The sequence below is a fragment of the Haemorhous mexicanus genome, chromosome 6 (assembly GCF_027477595.1).
Source record: "Haemorhous mexicanus isolate bHaeMex1 chromosome 6, bHaeMex1.pri, whole genome shotgun sequence".
NCBI lineage: Eukaryota > Metazoa > Chordata > Aves > Passeriformes > Fringillidae > Haemorhous > Haemorhous mexicanus.
The window spans coordinates 21493534-21514866 of record NC_082346.1 but is presented as its reverse complement, the minus strand read 5'-3'; the positions used below and the strand labels follow the sequence as shown (position 1 = coordinate 21514866).

Genomic DNA, 21333 nt, shown 5'->3' with positions numbered 1-21333 from the left:
ATCTTGTACATTAAGGACAATATAGGAATTGGTCCTTTTTTTTTTCCCCCCACAGTAATACGAGGTTAAACAGCTTTGGAAAAACTGGAAGTCAATAATTTCAAATTGCAAATTAATCCTCAGGAACCAATCTTTAATATGGTTTATCAGTAAAAAACTCTCGGAAGTACAGAATGGCTAATGTCCATTCCTGCACAGTAAACTATATCTGGTAATCAAAGATCTCTCTAGTCAAACTAATAGTTTGTGAAATTTATGACAGAAGAAGCTAAAGAAGCAAACTCATTTATCAAAAACTCTCACCTCAGTTTAAAGTAAAGGCTGTCTTGCAAGTAGCTGTTTACTCGTTGAGCTGCTGCCATAATTCCTACAAATCATTAGGAAAAAGCAATTGCACAAACCCCAGAATAAGACAAACTCCCATAATTCTATCGACAATTTATATTCTCATGAGGTCCTGTAAACACAGTTATTTCATAACATTTACATGCAATATGTGGTTCCATATTTATATGTAAGAAAGATACCAATCTAATTCTGTTAAAGTTCAGGCCACTGCACTTGAGCCTCCGAGTAACATTTCAATTTACACTGATGATGAAACACTTTCTACTTACATCTACATTCCATCCATGCAAAGAACAGCATTAATCAGCAACTATTCAGTGTGCAAAATTTGACCTTTCATACTGGGACCTCTATGAGAACACTGCTTGCACAATTAGGTTCTGGTTTTTTCAATTCTTAAAATAGGCTTTTAAGAAAGACTGGAACAAATTTTTAGCAGGGCCTGTTGCAATAGGAGAAGGGGTGATAGCTTTAAACTGAAAGCAGGTAGATTCAAACTAGATACAAGGAAGATTTCTACAGTGAGGGTGGTAAAAGACATTAGAGGTTGCCCAGAGAGGCAGAAGATCTCCCATCTTTGGAAACATTCAAGGTCAGGGTGGGTGGGGCTCAGAAGACATCCCTGGTCATTGTAGAAGCTGGACTAGACAATCTTTACAAGTTCCTTCCAACCCAAATTATTCTATTAATCCCTTTTATATTTCATGAAGTTTTATTGAGGTTTTTTTTACAGATGAGATTGACTTTCCTATGCAAACATGTGCCATTGGTACTATGTGTTTAAAGAAATGTGGTATGTTAACTTCAAAGTCTTTTAGCTTTACAGTATGAAAACTGGTTGTTACAGAAGACTAAAATCATGAGTGTTTCACATTAATTCATAAATTAAATATTTTTAACAGTCCATCTTCAGCTATTTACTCCTCTATACAGAAAAACAACCCTAAGTATATAATAGTTATCTATGTTGTCAAAACAGGAAGCAATCTTCCCTGAGTTTAATTTAAGGCCAGTCGCATTGGATTCTCTATATTGGCTTTCAAGGTCTCCAGAAACTTTGAAGCCAGTTCATCATCCACCACTCGACCATCACTGGAGAGAGTCACTGTCATGAGCTGATGCTGCTCAAGTTTCTCATTCCCTTCTTCATCTTCCACAATCTTGAGCTCTGGTCTTGCTCGGCCCACAGCGAGAATGCAGGCCTGAGGAGGGTTTATGACTGCTGTGAAATCACTGATACCAAACATGCCCAGATTGGAGATACTGAATAAAACAGAAAAAGAGTTTCAGTAATATCAGCAATTACATATTCCCTCCAAGAAATAATCTATATACAAGAACTACTATGATTTAAATTCCCTCCAAGGCAAAACTCGTTAAGTTAAAAATAGATCTGAACTGTTTTCAGTAGAGCACATTCAGATTCTCAAGGGTTTGGAATTTTGCAATTAAAAATTATGCACCTTTTAAAAAGTCCCATTTCTTTACAGCAATGTATTCTTGCACTGCACACAGTGAAGCCAAAAAGTAAGCCAGCAAAGCAATGTCTTTAAATATACTTTGCCTGTCCCAGTTCCAAGCCAAATGTCTTTTAGACTGAACGTCACAACTGCAAGTTACAATGGCTGCTGGTATCCACTAAGCAATAAAATTTGGGCATCTAGGCATCACTCAGGTATGAGATTAAAACATTTCTGTCCATGTCACCACGTGTCAAGTGGTATATTAGGAAAGGCTTGGATTCTTCTGTGACAAGTTGTCTATGGAGAAGCTGGCCCATCATCTCCTCCTTTCTGGGTATAGTTACAGCAAAGAGTGGGAAAAGGATCAAATGGTACAGTCCAACCATGAAATGGCACCACTGCCTTGTTACCATACACCAGGTCCTGAAGTGTCACATCCACCTGCTTTTTGAACATTTCCAGGGATGGTGACTCAACCACTTCCCTGGACAACCTGTTACAATGCTTGACAATCCATTTCATGAAGAATTTTTTCTTAATATCCAATCTTAACATTCCCCGGTGCAACTTGAGGCCACTTCCTCTCCTCCTGTTACTACCTGGGAAAAGAGGCCAACCCACACCTCGCTACAACTACACTCCTTTTAGGCAGAAAGGGTAAAGAGTGATATGGTCTCTCCTGACTTAACAATCCCAGTTCCTTCAGCTGTTCCCCACAAGACTTGTGCTTAAGACCCTTCACCAGCTCCACTGCCCTATTCTGGACACACTCCAGGACCTCAGGGTCTTTCTTGTGGGGATGAACCAAAACTAAACACAGGACTCAAGGTGTGGCCTCACCAGTGCCAAGTACAGATGAAATGAACCTGTAGTAGGGTAATTGTTTCCCCCTGATACAAGACACTCAGTCTAGGTTTGACCCTCAGAATCATCACAAGGAGTTTCATCCTAAACAGAGCAATATTTTAAAAGCAATGCATTAAAAGACAGTGGAATAGTTGAGGATAAAACAGTTCTGAACCAATGGTGCATGTATTAAATGCTGCTAGAGTTTTACCTAAAAGATCCTCCCTGGTACTCTTCTGGTAACAGCTTTCCATCTCTGGCCTTCTTTGCTAGAGCCTAAAGAAAATGAAATAAAACAGGCAGAGAAAAGAAAGAAATTAGAGTGTTGTAATAGACTTTTTTTATTTCTGTAAGACATTTTAAGTGCCATAAGTAAGCAAAAGTCACTTGCTTTTGGATTTAGGGAAGCACCTCAGTAACACTGCTGTTGTATCTGTAATGATTTGGCATAGACTAGGACACAAAACTTCATTTTCCTACCAATATTGCTGTTCAATAAAAGCTGCTCTCTCACCTTACAAATATTGTTCCAGTTTTTACAATAAACCACCATTCTCCCTGGTGATTTTAGATTATCTACCAAAATACTGACAAGAAATTCCCAGTATTCCTAACATATTTGTTTAAAGAAACTGACAAGGTACCATTTCAGAACTTTCTACCAGATTGGATGAATATATTTCTCCCAGATAAACTACCTTTTGGAGGCTGCCTTTAAGGCCACTCCTTCTGTGATCTCCATTTCATTTGTGATATTTTTCTTTAAAATTCAACAGAAGAAAGCTTCAAATACAGCCCAAGAAATTCATACTATGTTCCAAGATAAGATCACAGAATTGTACAAAATTTTAAAATTCATAATAAGCATGTCAAAGTTACAAGAATACATTAAGCTTTAGTTTAGGCTTTTTCTCATCTCTGAATAATTAGTGAAGACAGCCATAGAAACAGGATTCACACAACAGGATCAATATAAGCATGATATGTTTGTGCAATTGCATTATTTGAATGATGACAATCCAGTGGCAGGATGCATATGACCTGGAAAGAAGTCCACATTAACATGCAGCACAAGGGGATATATAAGCAATTACACAAAGAAAGCACCTGCCAAACTACAGGGAGACTGACAGAGAAGCATCTGCAATTCCAGTGTGTGCACATCAGGGACGTGTTTATTTCAGTAATTCTGTGAAGAAGCTGAAAAGCAAAATGATGTTGGTGTGGACACCTATGTCACGCACATTCCACTTGAAAGGCAAGGGGAATGCTCACTATCATGGCTCCACTGAACATAACAGAAGCTGCATTTCCATCATGAAAACTGCAGGACACTGACCTGTGGTAAGAGAGGTTTGCAATACTGCACACTATTACAGGTAGTGGGGATCATAATGAAAGCACAACATTGAACAACACTTCTCTTCCTGTCATTCTATCACTAAACCCCCAACAATCTCAGCTGACCTTCCTCCTCAACTGGCTACTAGCGTAAGGAATTGTTTTCACAACACATTCAGCATAAGGTAAGCAATATGGGCTGGAAAAAAAAAATATTAAAAACACCCACTGATTAATGTTTTGTGGTATGACCCATCTTTTTCTGCCACAACTTTTCGGCTGTTCCCCTCCATCAACACAGACTATTATGGCTTCTATGGTTTCACACAAAAGGCAAGAATTTACGAAATAAAGCACTGTCTAGTTTGGGGACACTTATGTCCTAGGATCTGCTTCCATTGCATTCCTCAGATGCTGCAGGCCTTTGATTAGCACTCATTAAATGATGAAAAATGGCCTGTCTTGGGACATTTCATCATTCATTCTGCTTTTGCCTGCCAAAAACCACTCCTTTATCTGGCAACAACTGCCATATATCACTTGGACTGGCACCTGATCTATGCAAAATACTGCTCATTAGTCTGAGGATTCTAATGTTATATCCTTAATTGAACTGCATATTGAAAAAAATGCAGACAGAAATATGTTCCATAATATAACTGCAAAGAGAGTAGAAAATGCAGACACAAGAAATTTTCTGGGAAAGGAAAAAAACACAAAAAACCCAAAATCTCAAACTCCAAGACTGGAAATACTAATGAAACTAGCATTAAGTAGCATTCTCTTGAGGATTAAAGAATCACAATTATATTAAATTGCAAAAGTCTGTACAGTTTATTTTTCAGCAGTCTAGCCACCATTCAACTAAATAACACGATGTTATTGTTGATGAAAAATGGAGTTGCAAATTAATAAGAATTTTGAAGTGTAAGTAATGCTGAAACTGCTTTAGTTCCACTGCCTTTGTTATTACTGATGTGTATCTGGGTCACGCTACATTTTCTGCTACAAAAAACTATACAGCTGCTCCATTCCTCAGCCTGCTGCACATTTCAGACCTACCTTTGCAGAGGCAGCAATTTCCTTTATTCCCTTGGCAGCAACATCTTTTATGATTGGCGTAATGAGCCCTCGGTCCGTTGCCACGGCAATGGAGATGTCAATGGACTGCAGCCGCCTGCAGGCTTCCCCATCCCACGTTACATTCACATCTGGCATTTGCTAAAACACAGACAGACAAAAAAAGAGACAGCTGTTAGAAGAATAACAGTGCAATCAGTTATTAAGAAAAAGGAAATTCCTCTAAGACACATAGCTACCTACAGGCACTCACCAAGTGAATTAGCTTGCACTGATTTTATTCATATTTACTTTGTCAAAAAGCATGAAATGAATGCACCAGAAACTAAAAAATGGCAGGACAGACAGAAGTTTGTTTGGCGTTGCCAGGAAAAAAAAACCCACATTATAATAAATTTTTTCACCAATACCACCTTATGATGGCCAGCATGTAAAGCCTCAAAGCAGCACAATTTCTCCCACAAAATAAATCACAGGATGCTGGATTTTAAAGATGGAAATGGAGACATCCTACTATACCCACATGTTGTTTTTCACTTGTGTCTCAAGCATGATTCTCAACAAATAAAATATGCTGCAGGTACACTCACTGTTACTCAGATGTTCTCCTAAAATGTATCAGATTTTTTTTGTGGGTGGACTAAGTTAAAATTGAGATGCTCACTGATAATTTCATTTAGTTTTTTTTAGTTATTGAAATAAAGAAGGTATTCCAGAAAAGATACGGGAGGGACACAATATCAAAAATGACTCTACTGTCTATCCAAAGTAACTGCATTCCTAGGAAGAAGTGGTATGACAGTACTCTGAGTTCCTATTCTTCAACACCAGAATGTATAGTGGGGAAAAAAAAAAAGAAAAGAGAGAAGAGAAGAAAAAAGTACATAGTATTCTTCTTTGCAAGTTTAACAAACTTCTAGAAGTCTCACGGTTCACAAAGTTGTAAGATGCTCTCAAGGGGGTGCTGTGCAACTCGAACTCTTTATATAAAGGTATTCAAAAGAGATGGTAGGGACAGAATTTGTCACCTCAAGAATGAAAGATTTCTTTTTAAAGGACAGCTGCTATAAGGAGCTGTTGTTACAAAGCTCAACTACTTGAGGATATCAGCCTGGAAGTTTTACTTCATTCCTGCACCCTTCTCCCTCCTAGTTCCAGAAAGCAGAATGGTTCTACAGGGCTGTCACCTGGTGAGCCCACTTGTACATTCACAAACTCTTGGCTGTCAAATGTCAAGATCAAGCCGAAGCACAGAAGCCATAACTGGACTTGCGATATCCTAAGTGAAGAAGAAATTTAGCAAGTTCAAGAACCAATACAACCAGTATCTTGAGGCGTGCCATAAACTGTCAAACCAGCTGCAGTCAGCTCATTAGAGCTAGAAGAACACATTTTTCATTGTTCAGAAATAAAACAGTAACAAAATATTCTCTGAAGAGTACCCAGAAAAGAGTCAATGAAACTGCCTTGAATTTAAACTTGAAGATATATTCACACCACCCAGTTTCAGGGGGGAGAGGCACAGGTGGAATGGGTTTTCTTTTTTTAAAGCAGTTGCCCACATCTTTTCCTAAAATTCTGATAGAAAGTAGATGAGACATGAGCTAGATCATGAACTTGTTTCCTCATATACTGAGTTAAATCTGTTGGGTCTTTTTTTAATGTATTACTTTAATAGTCAAACAAATGCTAGCATAGATTTCTAACAAAGCAATAGGATAGAAGAATTTTATTCATTACTTCCATATCAACACAATAGTATTTTCAGCTCAAAAACTAACAGCCTCCTCAGAAGACAAAACACAAAACCTCTTGCTCTTGGTCTCCTGTTCCTTTTACTTACTTTCTGGTGCAGAGATAAGTTATCCTACACTCACAACAGTTCATGGTAAACTTCGGGTGTCACTATCTCCTCACAAAAGGTTTCATTAGGCCACTAAAAAAGCTTCTTGTTATGTACACATTAACAAAAGCACAGCACGTATATTTAGCTCCTCCTTTCGGTTCTGGTATTAACTTGCACAGGTTTTTTTCCAGTCTAAATAAGGCCTCAAATTTCTCTCAGGCACTTGTTTATGAAACTGTGTAGAATCCTGTCTATTTTCTGTCCAAATAATACATTAGGCTACACCTCTTAAAATTACACATTAATATTTAGTACACGTTCAACTAGAAATCTGTTAAGTCTTTTCTAGTCCAGTGTTCTCTCAATCCCATACATTCATAGGAATAGGAATGCTCCCCCAACTTAAACAAATTCCTCTCTCAACTTCTAAATAGTTGAAATTATCCTTACAAATGAGAAAACCAGCTCTCACATCCTTTCCACTGTTTTTCTATTACTGTGAGGTAATCCAGGCAATGAGAATTCCTGGCAATGAGCAGAGTGGTTGCCAGAATAATTTTTATTTCAAAGCAGGTATCACTCAATGTGCTGTCAGAATACACCTGAGGTAATAACAAGGTTTGTGTAAGACTCAGATAGATGTTTGCTTATAACTAAAAGAAATAAGATGTAACTAAGACTAAATGAAAGATCTTGGCAATGGCTTTAGTCTGCTGACAAAACAACTACTGTGATTTGCAGATGTTAACTGCAGTAAGTGGATCTTCACTAAGAAGTACTCATTTTTATAGTTCACAGCACAGACAGTGAAGAGAATTTTACCTGGAAACCTAAAAAAACCTGACAAAAAGTAATACAGAATTACCAGCTTTACTGTGATCCCACTCATATCTCCACATACTCACAAAGTACTTTTCTTGTCTCCTTAGCAGTTTACGACTAAAATTTTTAAGTCAATTATTTGCTTACCTTCAGCGTAACTGCTGTTGCCTTGATAATAAAATCATTTACAGATACTTTAATGTCATCTGCAAAGGGAAACAGAAAAATTTAAAAAAAGGATAACAATCATTGTTCGTAAGATTTGCTTTATCAGCATTTGTGTGATGACAAGATTCTAGTGATTCAGCAGATTTATTTCTTTGAAGCATTAAGAAAAAGTTACTTATCTTCAAACTCCAATAATAAAAGAAGGAAAACTTTTTCCCTCTTGGGACAAAAGGCATATCCATCAAGAAAAATCTCATGCAAAGACACTCAGGACAGTTTCAGGAGATTGAAACTAGTAACTAAAATCAGGAATGGCATCAGAAGCAGGGATAATAGATACAAAGCAGATTAGGCCATAAAACTACCCTGAAATGCATGACATTTACACAATATTAAACTTATCATTCTCACAATTAAAAAAAACTACATTACCCTTCCACCACCATCACTACTATCAGCAAAACTGATCAAGCAGCAAAATCGCCTAATTTTCACATGTGGTTTATGGCAGGTATTATACATAACTTTAGAAATATTTTTGCAAGGGAAAATAATTTATAGAAAATTATATCAAGTGAAACATTCTTAAGTCATCACAAATTTAGAGGAGTGAACCAAGTATCCACTTACCACATAACTGGCCTGCAACATTTGCCATGATTAGTAATCTATGTATAAGAAGAGAGACAGCATTCCAACAGAATATAATGGAACTTTCAATTACTATGCTGCACTGACAGAATTTCCCATCAGACAAACCTGCACCTTCATAATCAAATATACACTGGTTTCTGTTTACATACTACATTCCTAACCCTTGGCAAAAATGTCACTGTCCAGTAGTACAGCAGCAATACAGTTAAATGATCCACATCTGGTAATATTTTGCCCTGCATCACTGAAGTTTATAATAGTAGAACACCCCACAATTTCCATCAGACTAAACATAAAAATCTACCAGGACAAGCTCTATAATTCAATTTCATGCAAAGACATATGGCTTTTCCACCTCTGCATTTAAAGGAAATATTCATTAAGAATCAACAAAGGAAGGAGAGGTGTGAAAAAATTCTAGTGAGTATTCCTAAGATCCATTTTTGGTTCATTCCTTATGAACTGCTGCTGTTTAAAGAAAATAACAGCATCAGAAAATGTCTTTGACATTTGTGAATAAGATACCATTAGGAAAAATAACAGGTAGAAAAATGACCTGGGTACTGTTGCATTAAAAATTAGTCACTCAAAACTCCAGTGGGAGGACAAGCAGCTCCTGTATCATCATTTAGGAAATCTGAATATACCTGTCAAATTTAATTTTAGACCACACAAACAGATAAACAAGCATGGGCTAGTCACTAGCACAGAACAGTTGGCCTCAGTTTCTCAATCAGTACAGCAATAAAAATGTCAATTAAAACTATTCTGCATTATTCTGAATGCAGAGCCCACATAGTTAGGAAAGCTACCATTTGAACCTATAAGCTTTCAAACCATGACAGCAACCATGAAGCTTTAGATCAAAACTTGAAGTGTCTTAGACCTAAAATTATTTTACCCAAGTCACAGACTTAGTACAAGTCTCAGAGGTGCATGTGTCCATCACCAAACAGAGCATCACTACTGCTTAAGCAGCCAGGTTACTGTGGAAAATAAGACTTCAGAGTGATGTGTGAGTTGGCAATGGAACACCTCTGTCTTCCTGTATCCTGACAAGCTGTCCAATTCAATAATTGCCAGGAACTACAGCTTGAGTCCAACATACTGATAAAAAGCTATTTGAATGCATAGTGGTCTACCTATACAAAATCTACACCTCCTGGGGAAGCTCAGGAAAACAGGAAAAATTAAACATTAATATAACCCCATTAGTATCGTGTAAATTAACATTAATATAACCCCATTAGTATTGCCACACGTTAAAGTAAATCAGACTACTAACCTTTGGCCAATTCTTTTCTTAACTTCAAAACAGCATCAATGGCACAGTCAGCAGCAGCATATGCATGAGGTATGGTGGTTTTAGACTCTGTTAATCTCTTAGCAATAACCCTTCGGATGTTGCTAGCTGGGATTTCTGTGAATGTACCCTGAAAGAAATCATATGCTGCATATTAAATATCAGGACACCAAACACAGTTCCCCTTTGCTGAAAGTACTCCAGCATTTATGGATTATCATCAGTGACTCCCGCCCATGTCAACTATCCCCTAGCTATCCAAAAGTGATACATTCCAACTACTGAAATTAACGACAAAGACCATTGAGTGTTTAGTCTGTTTCTATTAACTGGGATCAACACAACAGGTTTTACAGAACCATTCCATTTTACAGTATAGAATTAACCATGTTTAAAAAGAAAATAATCCAAGTATTGAGGCATTTCTTTTCAGCCAGAGTATATAAGCACTGTTCTATCTTCCAGGCTTGGCATATCGCTCAGATTATGCTTTGCTCTATTTAAATTATAAAAAGAACACTTCCTCTGTAAGCTACTGCATTTTCAATTCTCTATATCGCTCCTTAAGACAGGCTTTACTGCATCTTTTATGTTATTCTTCCCTCTCCTTCCAGATATATCCAATAATGTTTCAATGGCCAACTTCTTCCAAGAAGCAGGTCAACTTGCAAGAAATCTCTTAAAATATTAGCGACTATAGAAAGCAAGAAGATAAAGGATTCTGTAAGACATTATTCTGTATACTTTAGCACATATCCCTTGCACATATAAGGATTCTATGAACCCTTAGTACATACTCAATAGTACTCAACACACAATAAATTGCAATATGTATGTTCTGTGCAATCATAAAAATGTTTTATTCTGTAATGGATCTAAGTCTGACCTTTGAAGTTGTTTGGCTCTCTGTAAAGTGGAAAAAAAAAAAAAATAGAGAAAAAGGGCAGCATTTCCTGAATATTATGAATTGTAGCGACACTGTAAACTTCAGACTAAAAAGATACATCAAATTTAGTTCTAGAACCAGAAAACGTTTTTCACAAAAGCTTTTCAATTTCTACTACTGTCTATTTCAGTAAGGGCATTTATTCTTTAAAAAATATTTTCTGGTATTTCTAACATTTCAATTTAACATAGAAACTTAGTTAAGTTCTAGAGTTTGCACAATTACTCTCCAAGGCAATCCCCAAGTAACCTTTTCATTCCTCACTTCTTGACAACTAATTCATGGACACTTACATCTTGCAGGAAAGCAAACAAAGTACAGTAAAAATAAATCATCATTTTCTTCAAGGCCTGCAATATAAATTTTTCCATCACTTCAATTTCAAGCTACACAAAATAGTATGCAGACCATCATTTCTAAGATTGCACAGTTTTAATTATTGCCTTAGAATCACTGAAACACACTAAAAATTGCACATCCCTGAGCTTGACATCTGGGTGGCCTTAGTTTCCTGCCTCTCCCTAGATCTAGAAATCTCAGAGCAGCTTTTGCACTATTCAGCTGTAGCAATATAGAAATCTTAGGAGAAATGTTACCGGTGCAGCAGGTTGTCCTGGTGTGGAAACTGGTGGAATTGCTGGCCTTGGATAAGAAGTCACTGCTGTTGCTTGTGAAGGAGGAGGCACTGCAGCAGGAGCTGGAGAAACCACAGGTTTCAATTCACTGGGTTTACCTTTCTGCTTCTCTTGCAGAAGTTTTAGAGCATCCCTGGTGATTAAACACAGTGAAATACAACAAAGAAACTATTTAACAATTACCTAAGTATTACTATTCCATCACTTATTCTATTTAATTAGCCACTTCTGTACATTTAAATTTCTGTTGTCAAACCAAGCATTAAAAAGGTGATTATTATTAAATGATATTAATTTTGTGCTGCCTTTGTGGTATCTTTTTAGTAAATTCTCATTAACTTCCATGAATAAAAGGGCCTGAATATGCAGTAACAGAAAACATTTGTGTTAGAGAAGCATAACAATCATCATGCAAAGTGATTTTTGAATTGTATTAACAATTCTTCTAAATAAAAGAGTACATTTATTCAGGCTACAAAGTCTAAAGTAAAAGCTGTTTCATCTGTTGTATTTGTAATAATCTGAATTTAATGTAATTACTTAGTGCTAATAGAAAATTGAGTAATATATTTATCACTCATTTCTCTGCACCTTTCTGACATAAATTTGCAGAGTCAGGCACAGATGTTATACAGGCCCATGCTTCCTAACACCACACTGGAGAAACAAAGCCAAAGCATTCTGCAAGGATTTTTTACTGATACAGCTACCACCAGACAATTTTCCTGTTGTGGGCACAGTATGACAGAGAGGAGAGACTCCCATCTCCAAGCCATGACACTGTGTCTGCTCCAGGTGCATTTGTAAGCAACAAGCTAAAGACCAGCACCTATGAGGCTGAACAGCAATAACTGCATTTCCACCACCAGTGCCAACTGCAAGGCAAGTCAATTGTAGAGCTCCTCTCTTTAGTCTTCAGATCTGCTAACAAAAGCCTGTATAATATAACCTAGACAAATCTCTATCATTCACTAGTACACAAAAGTTCAATTCCACAAACTGGCAGAGGAAATTAAATTAAAAATCAGACTCCTTACAACACTTCCAAAGTTTTGAAACACACGCCATAAATACTAAACAAAGCTATCTAGTTTCAGTAGATTTCTGCTTGAGACACTATTCTTGAGTGACAGCCAAGAGTTTGTTATTAAATCTTTATAGAAAGAACAAAATCTCAGGACATTATGCATTCTTCATTCCTCCTAAAAAGTAGCACTCCAGAAACAAGAATTAAAAATTGAAAACCTCTGCAGAATGCCTCTTACCATAGCTGACTTGCTTCAATTTATTCTTACCTTCAATACATACTTCAACAAACAATATTGAAAACAAAAAAGCAAATGAGCTCAAGATAATTTTTTTCCTAATTAAAAGTTGTTACTTCTTTTCCCAAATTAACATGATGGCCAAGATTTGTTTTAAAATTAAGTGTTTATTATTTGACACAACTACTGTATCAGGGAAAAAAAATTAGATTTGATAGAATGAAAATCACTCCCTACCATTGCAATTTGAGACATTAAATTAACTGCATGACATAATGCAAGCTTTTTCGTTAACATTTAGAAGCTACCAAAAATTTGTTAAGGGCTTGCACTTGGCAGTCCTAGGAGAGACCATCTGGTTTTGGTGGTTTTTAGCATGTTAATTGGAAAACATATTGCCAAAATTGAGCTTATTTTTAGATTAAAAGATTCACTCAAGACTTTCTGAAAGTAACTTGTACAAAAGACATAGATAAAAGTCAAGGTCATATGTATTTGTTATACATACATATGAATAGAGATCCCCCATCAATGCCAAATTATTTAACTGGTTAAGAAAAACAGGTACAGCAGTGTTATGACTGTCATGGTTGCTTATATTCAGGCTTGCAGTGTTGCAGAGTTAGAAGAGGCATCGAGCACATAAAATTAAACAGGTTTAAGTAAAAGTCAGGTAAATAGATATTTTATTACAACTGGAAAAGGAAGGGTTGGTCACATCTTTCCAAAAACTCTATAAACTTCTATCAACATGGGTCAGTAACAGAGAAAGAGAGGTAACAAACATCAAAGAGCAGCCTACTTTGCGGAAAAGATATGAAAGTTTAGTAAACATTTATTAAACAAAAATATGCCTTACCAAACTGTTATTATTAGAAATATGCAGATTCTGGCAACTCTGTTCACTTCAGTTTACCATTACTACAGAAGTGTGTAGCCTTTTCACATCATGTTAGCCAAAACCCAAAGAAAGGTGAAAGCAAACTGAGTATTTTGTGTTCAAAATATACTTTTCTTGATACAAGTTAGGTTACACAGACACCTAAGAATCACTGAGGATCCAACAGTGCAACAAGAGATGCATGGATTGACACAAGCTTCCTGTGGTGGCAGTTACTGTTACTAAATTGCACCCAACCCCTTTCCCATGTTTCATATTCCCTTTCCACATGTTTACACCTGTTTACTGAATTCATAGATTTCCTGCAAGAAGGCAAATGGTTAGCAGAGATTCAGAGCACATCAGAAACTTCCAGGTATCAGATTTACTGCACTATCATTACAGAAGGAACTCATTCCTCCCATACAGCAGCTAACAAATTGCACACAGCAGAGATCCCAGGGTCAGCTCATACTCAATACATGCACATGAATTTTATCTCCAGAAAAACAGCACTCCATGGTGTGCTGTGCGTTCTTTGCAAGCTGAAAATGCCTGAGCAGCTCAGAGATCCCAAGACACACTGACTTAAGAACAGCTGGGAGCAACAGGGCCTCAGAAAAACACGGTTTTTAATAACCAGCTTTTTCATGGCTGCATTTATGAATCCCTAGACCTTTATGAAATAGAATGGGAAAGGGTAGTAGTAGCTGAAACAATCAATTTTAATATAGCCCTCCCAAACAGTGTCTGAGCTGATGAGTAGAAACACGGTACAATCTTTGACAGAATTTGTTAGTTACTTTGTACTGGCACACCAATTTTCTAGGATATTTCAAGGACATTTTTGAAGAAAATTATATTAAGTGATATAAGAGAATATTACTTAGAAATAACAAATAAAAAACCTCTGCCACTCCTAAAAAAAAATCACACACAAAACCAACAACAAAACAGGCAGGAAAAAACAACAGTTATTCAACCTTGAACAGACACATAAGAGAAATATAAATAAAAGTATACAGATAAATAAAATAACGTCTTGGCCTACTAAGGGAGAAAGTCATGACAGAGAATGCCAGTAGCGTGGAAGTTCCAACTGCTGTTGCAAGTTTTACAGTGAACTGAATTTAAAGATAGAAAGCTGGGGGACAGAATCTTGCTTGCTTACGTAACTCACTATCTTTCTTTCTTGTAGTCTGGTAAGTGCAGCAAAGGAAATATTTCCCTGAATATCTACAGCAGCTCTCTATAAAAATCTGCACATTTCATTTCAAACTGAATATATTAACAGTCTGTAGGCATCTGAAAGATTAACCCCATTTCAAAAGAATGGTTAAAAAACCCCAGACATTCTTCATCTTAAACTGACATTTCATAGTTAAATCTTCTGTATGAAAAAAAGTTTAAAAAAGAAATTATTTTGCTAGATAATTCTCATAACTACAGAAAAATCTTTGCTAGATCTCCATGACAACTACGAAGTGTTAATTTGTTAGCTCAAAGTCCTAGAGGGTTTCCACCTGCCATAGCCTCATTACACACCATAAATTACCATTACACTTACATAATTAAGAAAGAACTCTCTCTGATGATTTGCTGTTATATAGCATATTCTATCTATTCAATTCCTTATTACATCTCAACTCAGCCATAGGTCATAAGGAAGAAAAAAACTTTGAAAAACTGTCTGCCACTTTTCTGGCTCCAGTTCCAAGTTACACTGACCTGGTCCTGGTTATCTCTGAATAGAACTAAAATAACAGTAGCCAGCAAAGTCTGTGTAAGTAAATGATGGTACTTGTCAAAAGAAATAATTTTACTGAGATCAAAAATATTTATTTCTGCCAAAAACCTCACTTCCAATAACATACATACTCATGTGAAAAGAATGCATCATTTCAAGGCTAAATGCACTGAATCTACCACATTTTTTTATACTCAACTTTCTCACTCAAAGGCTTGAGTGCCAATCATTATATTGCAATATTCAAAAAGGTAAAAAACCTACTAGATCTTAACAAACCACAGCTTGGTAAACAAACATTCTTTAAATCATAGAGAGGAAAAAGAAAAATGGGAGAAAAACAAAATTCTGGAATTTCTTATTACACCTCATTGCTCTCCCCAGTCTAATGAAAATAAGAAAAAATTAAAATCCTGACAGATGTTAGAAGAGAACTACAAGAAAAAAGGCAAAAGATCCGAACTCCCTGAAGAAAAGAAGTTGAAGAAAATACCAGAAAACTGGTATTTTATTTTGGCTCTGAATGCATCTTGGGAAGTAAAATTCTTCAGCTGAACAGTAGAAGCTAATAGTGGTGCTTAGGAGGCAATAGGCACCATTGGGCTGAGCTGCAGCAAATATGACAGCAGCACCACACAGCTAAGATGAGACTTAAAAAATACAAATATGTGTTCTGTTTTTTTTCTAATTAAGGCCTTCTTCAAATACTGCCTAAGCCATTCTCCCTATCTTTTCAAGGGATTTTTCAAATTAACTAAACCCATCCATAGCAAAAAATGGAACAAAGACATGGCTTTTTTAATATGCAAACGTTACTCTAATGGAGGTTACTCTAATATCAAAAGCTGTAGGTTTACCAAATTATCTACATACTCTTTAGTGAAGATTCCTCGAGGCCCAGTAGGTGTGACATTGCTTGGATCTAGTCCGTGTGTCTCCAGAATGTTGCGAGCTGCAGGACTTAAGCGAACCCTGAAGAAATGAGGGGAAAACTTAAATTATTTAAATAGCAAGATTAACTTATTTCATTAATGTACATCATGAGAAGCTACATTTCTCTCTGGTCAACTACACAGCATAGCACACTGGCACAGAGTACCCAGTGCATCTTAATATGATTTGCTTTCTAAAATGAGGAGAAAAGCCAACATCTAGAGAAAATGTTTTAGATTTATTAGATAAAAAGCAACAACACACTCATAAAAGAATAAACACTCTGTTTCAAGTCTTTCCACAAAAATCCCCTATTCATTATTTCCCAAAGGAGACTATATTTGCACCTCATTGAATTTTAAGAATGATCCATTAAGCCCTTGCCAAAAAAAACCCATGTCATAAATGATCATTTGGTTCCAAACATGCTGATGCATCTCTAACAGTTGCAGTGAAACAGCACTTCTGTTCTTTGGTACTAAAATGAAAGACATAATCCTTTCAAGGATCCTTCTGTGGATCATCCTCCTGCTGCAGGTAATGCCTGGGCAATGACCTCAGCTGCCGTCCACTTGCATGAGAAAAGCCTAAATGCTGGCAGCATTCAGAACACAGCAAACCAGCAGATAGAAAAGATAATGAGGTTTGGGGGGACAAAAAATATGCACTAATAAGGAGTGATACCCTCAAACAGGATATATCCTGGGACACAAAGTGATTATGGGTTATTGTTATCTAACACCCTGGAGCTGACCCCTCCTCCAAGGTGTTTGCAATGCTTAGAATACCAATAGATCCAAACCAAACTAACAAAGGGCACAAAACCCAACTGGTTTAAGTTTTGTGCACTCCACTGTTATGAAAATATTAGCATAATTTTTTTTTCTAACATCGAAAATGCAAGAGCTTGTAAGGACTCTGGAGTGCACCACTGCTTTATTTTTCTCCTCAAATCAATAGAAAATAAGTCATCGGTACACCTGGTATCTGATGCATAAGCACTATTGTCCATCCTGCATTAGCACAACTTCTTTCCAGCTGTAAGCTAAGAATCCTTCATAATTTAATTGTAGGACAGAATATAAGTATCTTTAATTCTAATAACATTATGCTGTTTGAATTGACTTACCGGGCTTATGAGCAAAGAAATAGTCTAGGCCTGCAAGGTTTATCACTTCACTCATACTGAAACACTCTCAAAAACCAGCCTACTACTAGGTAAAAAGGGACAAAAAATAGTTCTTGGTTCAGTTCTACTGATCTAATGAAGAGTTCCATTTCATAACAAACATAGAAACTTACTGCAATTTCCCAGGTTGGTGTTGCAGTTTAGGAGGGGCTGAAACTGAAGGAGCTGCAGGAGCTGAGGCAGGTGCAGGTGCTGGTGGAGCCACAGAAGCTGGACTACCAGCATCAGCTGGTATTTCAACTTGCTTCCAGTCCTGGCCTTCCTCTACCAGCAGACCAATTAGTGAGCCCAAGCGAACATTTTTGCTTCCTTCTTCCACCTAAATTAAGAACATTAAGTTACATATTACACTGTCTGCTCTGAAATGACTAAAACCAGTAGATGTCAAAGTTTCAGGCATATTAAAGACAATCAATCAGTAAGATATATACCATTTTATTGCTATTATTAAGATATTTCAAGACTGAAATTAATTAACATTGCTATTATAAGAAGAGGAACATTATGCCCCAAATCCCATACACCTTAAGTTAGCCCTTAGAAATCAAAGTAACTTTTTATACACACAGCCTTTGCAGCTCAGAACTAGAACAGAAAAAGAAAAATTATTACAATTCTGCTGAACTTTTCATCTCCTGGATTTTTGAGTCACTCTTACATTCTCATTACTCACAATAAGAAAACCTCTGCATAAACCTAAGAATCTCAGATGTAGAAAGAGCTGAAATAAACAGAAGGACTTTAGGGTGCTGGGATGACAAGGCTGGACACAAGCTAACAGTGTGGATTTGCAGCTCCGAAAGGCAAATGTAGGAGTGTGGCCAGCAGGGAGAGGGAGATGATTCTGCCCCTCTAGTCCACTTCTGTGACACCCCACTTGGAGTGCTTTTTCCAGGTCTGGGGTCCTCAACAAGACATGGACCTGTTCAGAGTGGATCCAGAGGAGGGGCACAAAGATGACCAGAGGGCTGAAGCACCTCTCCTACAAAGAGAGAAGAGAAGGCTTTGGAGAGACATTATAGCAACCTTCCAGTGCTTAAGAGGATCTTAGAAAAGGGAGGGAGAGGACCTTTTTATACAGGCAGAACAAGGGGCAATGGTTTTACAATCAGAGAGGAAGTGTTTAGATTAGAAATGCTTTACTCCAAGGTGGCAAAGCACTGGAACAGGTTGCCTATAAGGGTTGTGGATGCCCTACTCCTTCAGCATTCAGGGCCAGGTTGGATGGGGCCCTGTGCAACCTGACCTAGCGACTGGCATCCCTGGTACAAGATGATCTTTAAGGACCCTTACAAACCAAAACATTCAATGATTCTATGTAGCCAAGAAAAGACAAAAAAATCCTAGCTTTGCTAACAAACCAGCAAAGCATAGGTGACCGTGACAGGGAGGAAAAACTGGAGGTGAAGTGAACAGAGAAGCGAAATTCCCTTGGGGCTACTGCCACTGCAGCATAGTGCTTTAGTCACTAACAAATATATACTGAAGTAAATGCTTATTTCCTCCACTGGGAAGAAAAAGGGACAGAACTTATGCTGGCTCATTCTGCAGTGGAATTTTTATGCAAAGTAGTTTCCATACTCATTTCTCATTTCCCAATTCTCATTTAGGTCATGAATGAGAAAATGGTAACAGATATTAATGTTAGGGAAACTTTACTGTCTGACCATCCAGGAGCCACTCTGGCAGTCACAGTCCCACCGCATGAGGGGGAACCAAAGCCCCTTTAAAGTGGGTGGCTCCCATAACCCTATGGGTGCCTCACCGGGCTCCCTGCACACCCTGCCCCCACATTCATACAGGGCTCCCTCACCAGACTGACCCTGGGTTTCCCATAGCAGAATCTCAGACACCTGGATCCCAAAAGCAATTTTAATTGTGGCCAAGTAACACAAAACCATCTCGAGCTGGTGCCTCTGGGAAAGGACCACAAATAAAAGAATTCCTCAGTCTGTGCTCCCAATAGTCTGGGCTCTTCCTACTGAGTCTTTGGCTCCTGCTGGCACCAGTGTCCAGTCCCCTGGCCAGTGCCACAGGTCCCTGTGCCCTCTGCTGTGCAAAGGGTCAGCACCAGGTCAAGGCCCCTTTTCTGATGCTCCCACCACATCCCCCACCCAGGGAAAAACCTGCAGCTGCACACTCAGTACCTGCTCTAAGTCTATTCCTCAACAATTAATTACAATTCTTAAACAATCATTCATCATCTGTTTTGTTCCAAATTGAACCGTATTTTAGGGGAAAAAATATAATCAGTGTTAATTTAAGAAGCAACTCTGCTGAAACAAAAATCATCATTCTGAAATTACCCTTCCAATATTTCATTCAGTTATTTAATCTTTTACACTGAATCAGATGTGATCATTAAAAGACCTATTCAGACAAAGAAGAAATATATATGCATGAGTTTCTATTTTACTGTTAGCCTGCTCTTCCTAAACCATTTATAGATTATACAGTCAAGAAAAACCAAGAAGGGTTACAGAAGTTGAATTAATTTAACCTAATAAACCTCCTATCTTTAAATGCAAAACCCAAAGCATTAAGCAGACAGTGTGCTCATCTGACTCAAGTTTTCCATACTGAACTCTGTCAAGATGGTTCAGAATTGTAGCTGGCATCAAAGGCAGCCATTTTTGTCTCATTTCTTTAGGAAGTGAGTGAAATCCAGCCAGATGCTAGCTCAGAGGCACAAAACATTTTTAAATTCCAATTAACTACATCACACGTGAAACTTCTGAGTGGCCCTTGGAGGGACAATCTTTTCAATAAGTAATCATCACTCCATCCACAAACCATTTTATAAGCCTTACACAAACATGCATTGAACACCCAAAACAGAGCAGAAATACCCACCAGACAGTGCAGAAACAAGGATCCCACCTGAGCTAGGGGAAAAAAAAATCTGAAAACTTCTGATCTTACTGCTCTCCTGTTATTTTAGTTTCTGAAATATCAGCGTTTTTCTGTGCTTTTTAGAAGACTGGAATAAAAGCCTGTCTATCCTATACTCTAACTCAAAGGCCCACCATTTCTAGCTTCCAAGGATTAAAAGAATCCATTAAAAATTGGGTTTGCATAATGATCTGTTCATGTTACTCCAACAAAGCTGCCTCTCTTCCCTTATTCTGAAAGACATTATAGTTATTTTCTACTTCCTGGCATCTCCTTCTCAGGTTCAGCTTTTGGCATTGGATTGTTACTGGATGATATGGATATAACTAAGGCTGAATGTCACTGCTCCATGACACTGATATCATGTAGCTGCTGGAAAGTCTGGCTTTGATCTATCAAAAAACATGCCACAAGAGCAATAAACACAGAGAAATTTTGAAATTTGCAATGAATTTGAAATACAAGACAAGTAACAAAAAAAAAAAAAAAACCCCACAGCTTCCGAAATAGTAATCTTACTTGTAGCCACCATGAATTACTATTAAAGAAACTAAGCAAACGTTAATTTAATCTCTCTAGGATTAATTCTTTAATACTTTTGACAGAGAGAATCCCTGTATGTCCCCCTCACACTATCTAACAAAGCAGTGTCTGCAAATGAGAATAGGTTGGACAAAATCTTGTAAAGGTTATCACAGGCAAACTGATTTTCAGAAACATTCAAAACAGAAGAAGAGAGATTTAAAAATAGTGAAAGCATGGCCCACCAATTATTTAAATAACTACATGGAAACTAAACACAGATTAAAAAATACATCTGATGTGAGACTTCATCCTGACATGGCAGAACAGATTATATGAAACCTATTAAATGTGTTGTTCCATAGCTGAACACCAATTTAGCGACACAATTAAATGAAGGAAAAATATTTCAAAAACTCTTGTCTATATATACTAGTGCTTAAATGCAAGTTA

At 37.3% G+C, this 21333-nt stretch overlaps 1 protein-coding gene across 1 annotated transcript in view; it reads right to left on the bottom strand.

Annotated features, from left to right (window-relative positions):
• Window positions 1–426: 426 nt before the first annotated feature.
• Window positions 427–21333, bottom strand: part of PDHX (pyruvate dehydrogenase complex component X) — a 33360-nt gene continuing 12453 nt past the window's right edge. The window contains exons 4-11 of the mRNA XM_059849203.1: window positions 17580–17785; window positions 16218–16316; window positions 11414–11585; window positions 9854–10001; window positions 7894–7952; window positions 5061–5219; window positions 2869–2933; window positions 427–1611 (exon numbers count right to left, since the gene is read on the bottom strand). Of these exons, the coding sequence (XP_059705186.1) occupies window positions 1347–1611; window positions 2869–2933; window positions 5061–5219; window positions 7894–7952; window positions 9854–10001; window positions 11414–11585; window positions 16218–16316; window positions 17580–17785 (1173 nt within the window). The 3' untranslated portion in view covers window positions 427–1346. The remainder of the gene's footprint in view (window positions 1612–2868; window positions 2934–5060; window positions 5220–7893; window positions 7953–9853; window positions 10002–11413; window positions 11586–16217; window positions 16317–17579; window positions 17786–21333) is intronic.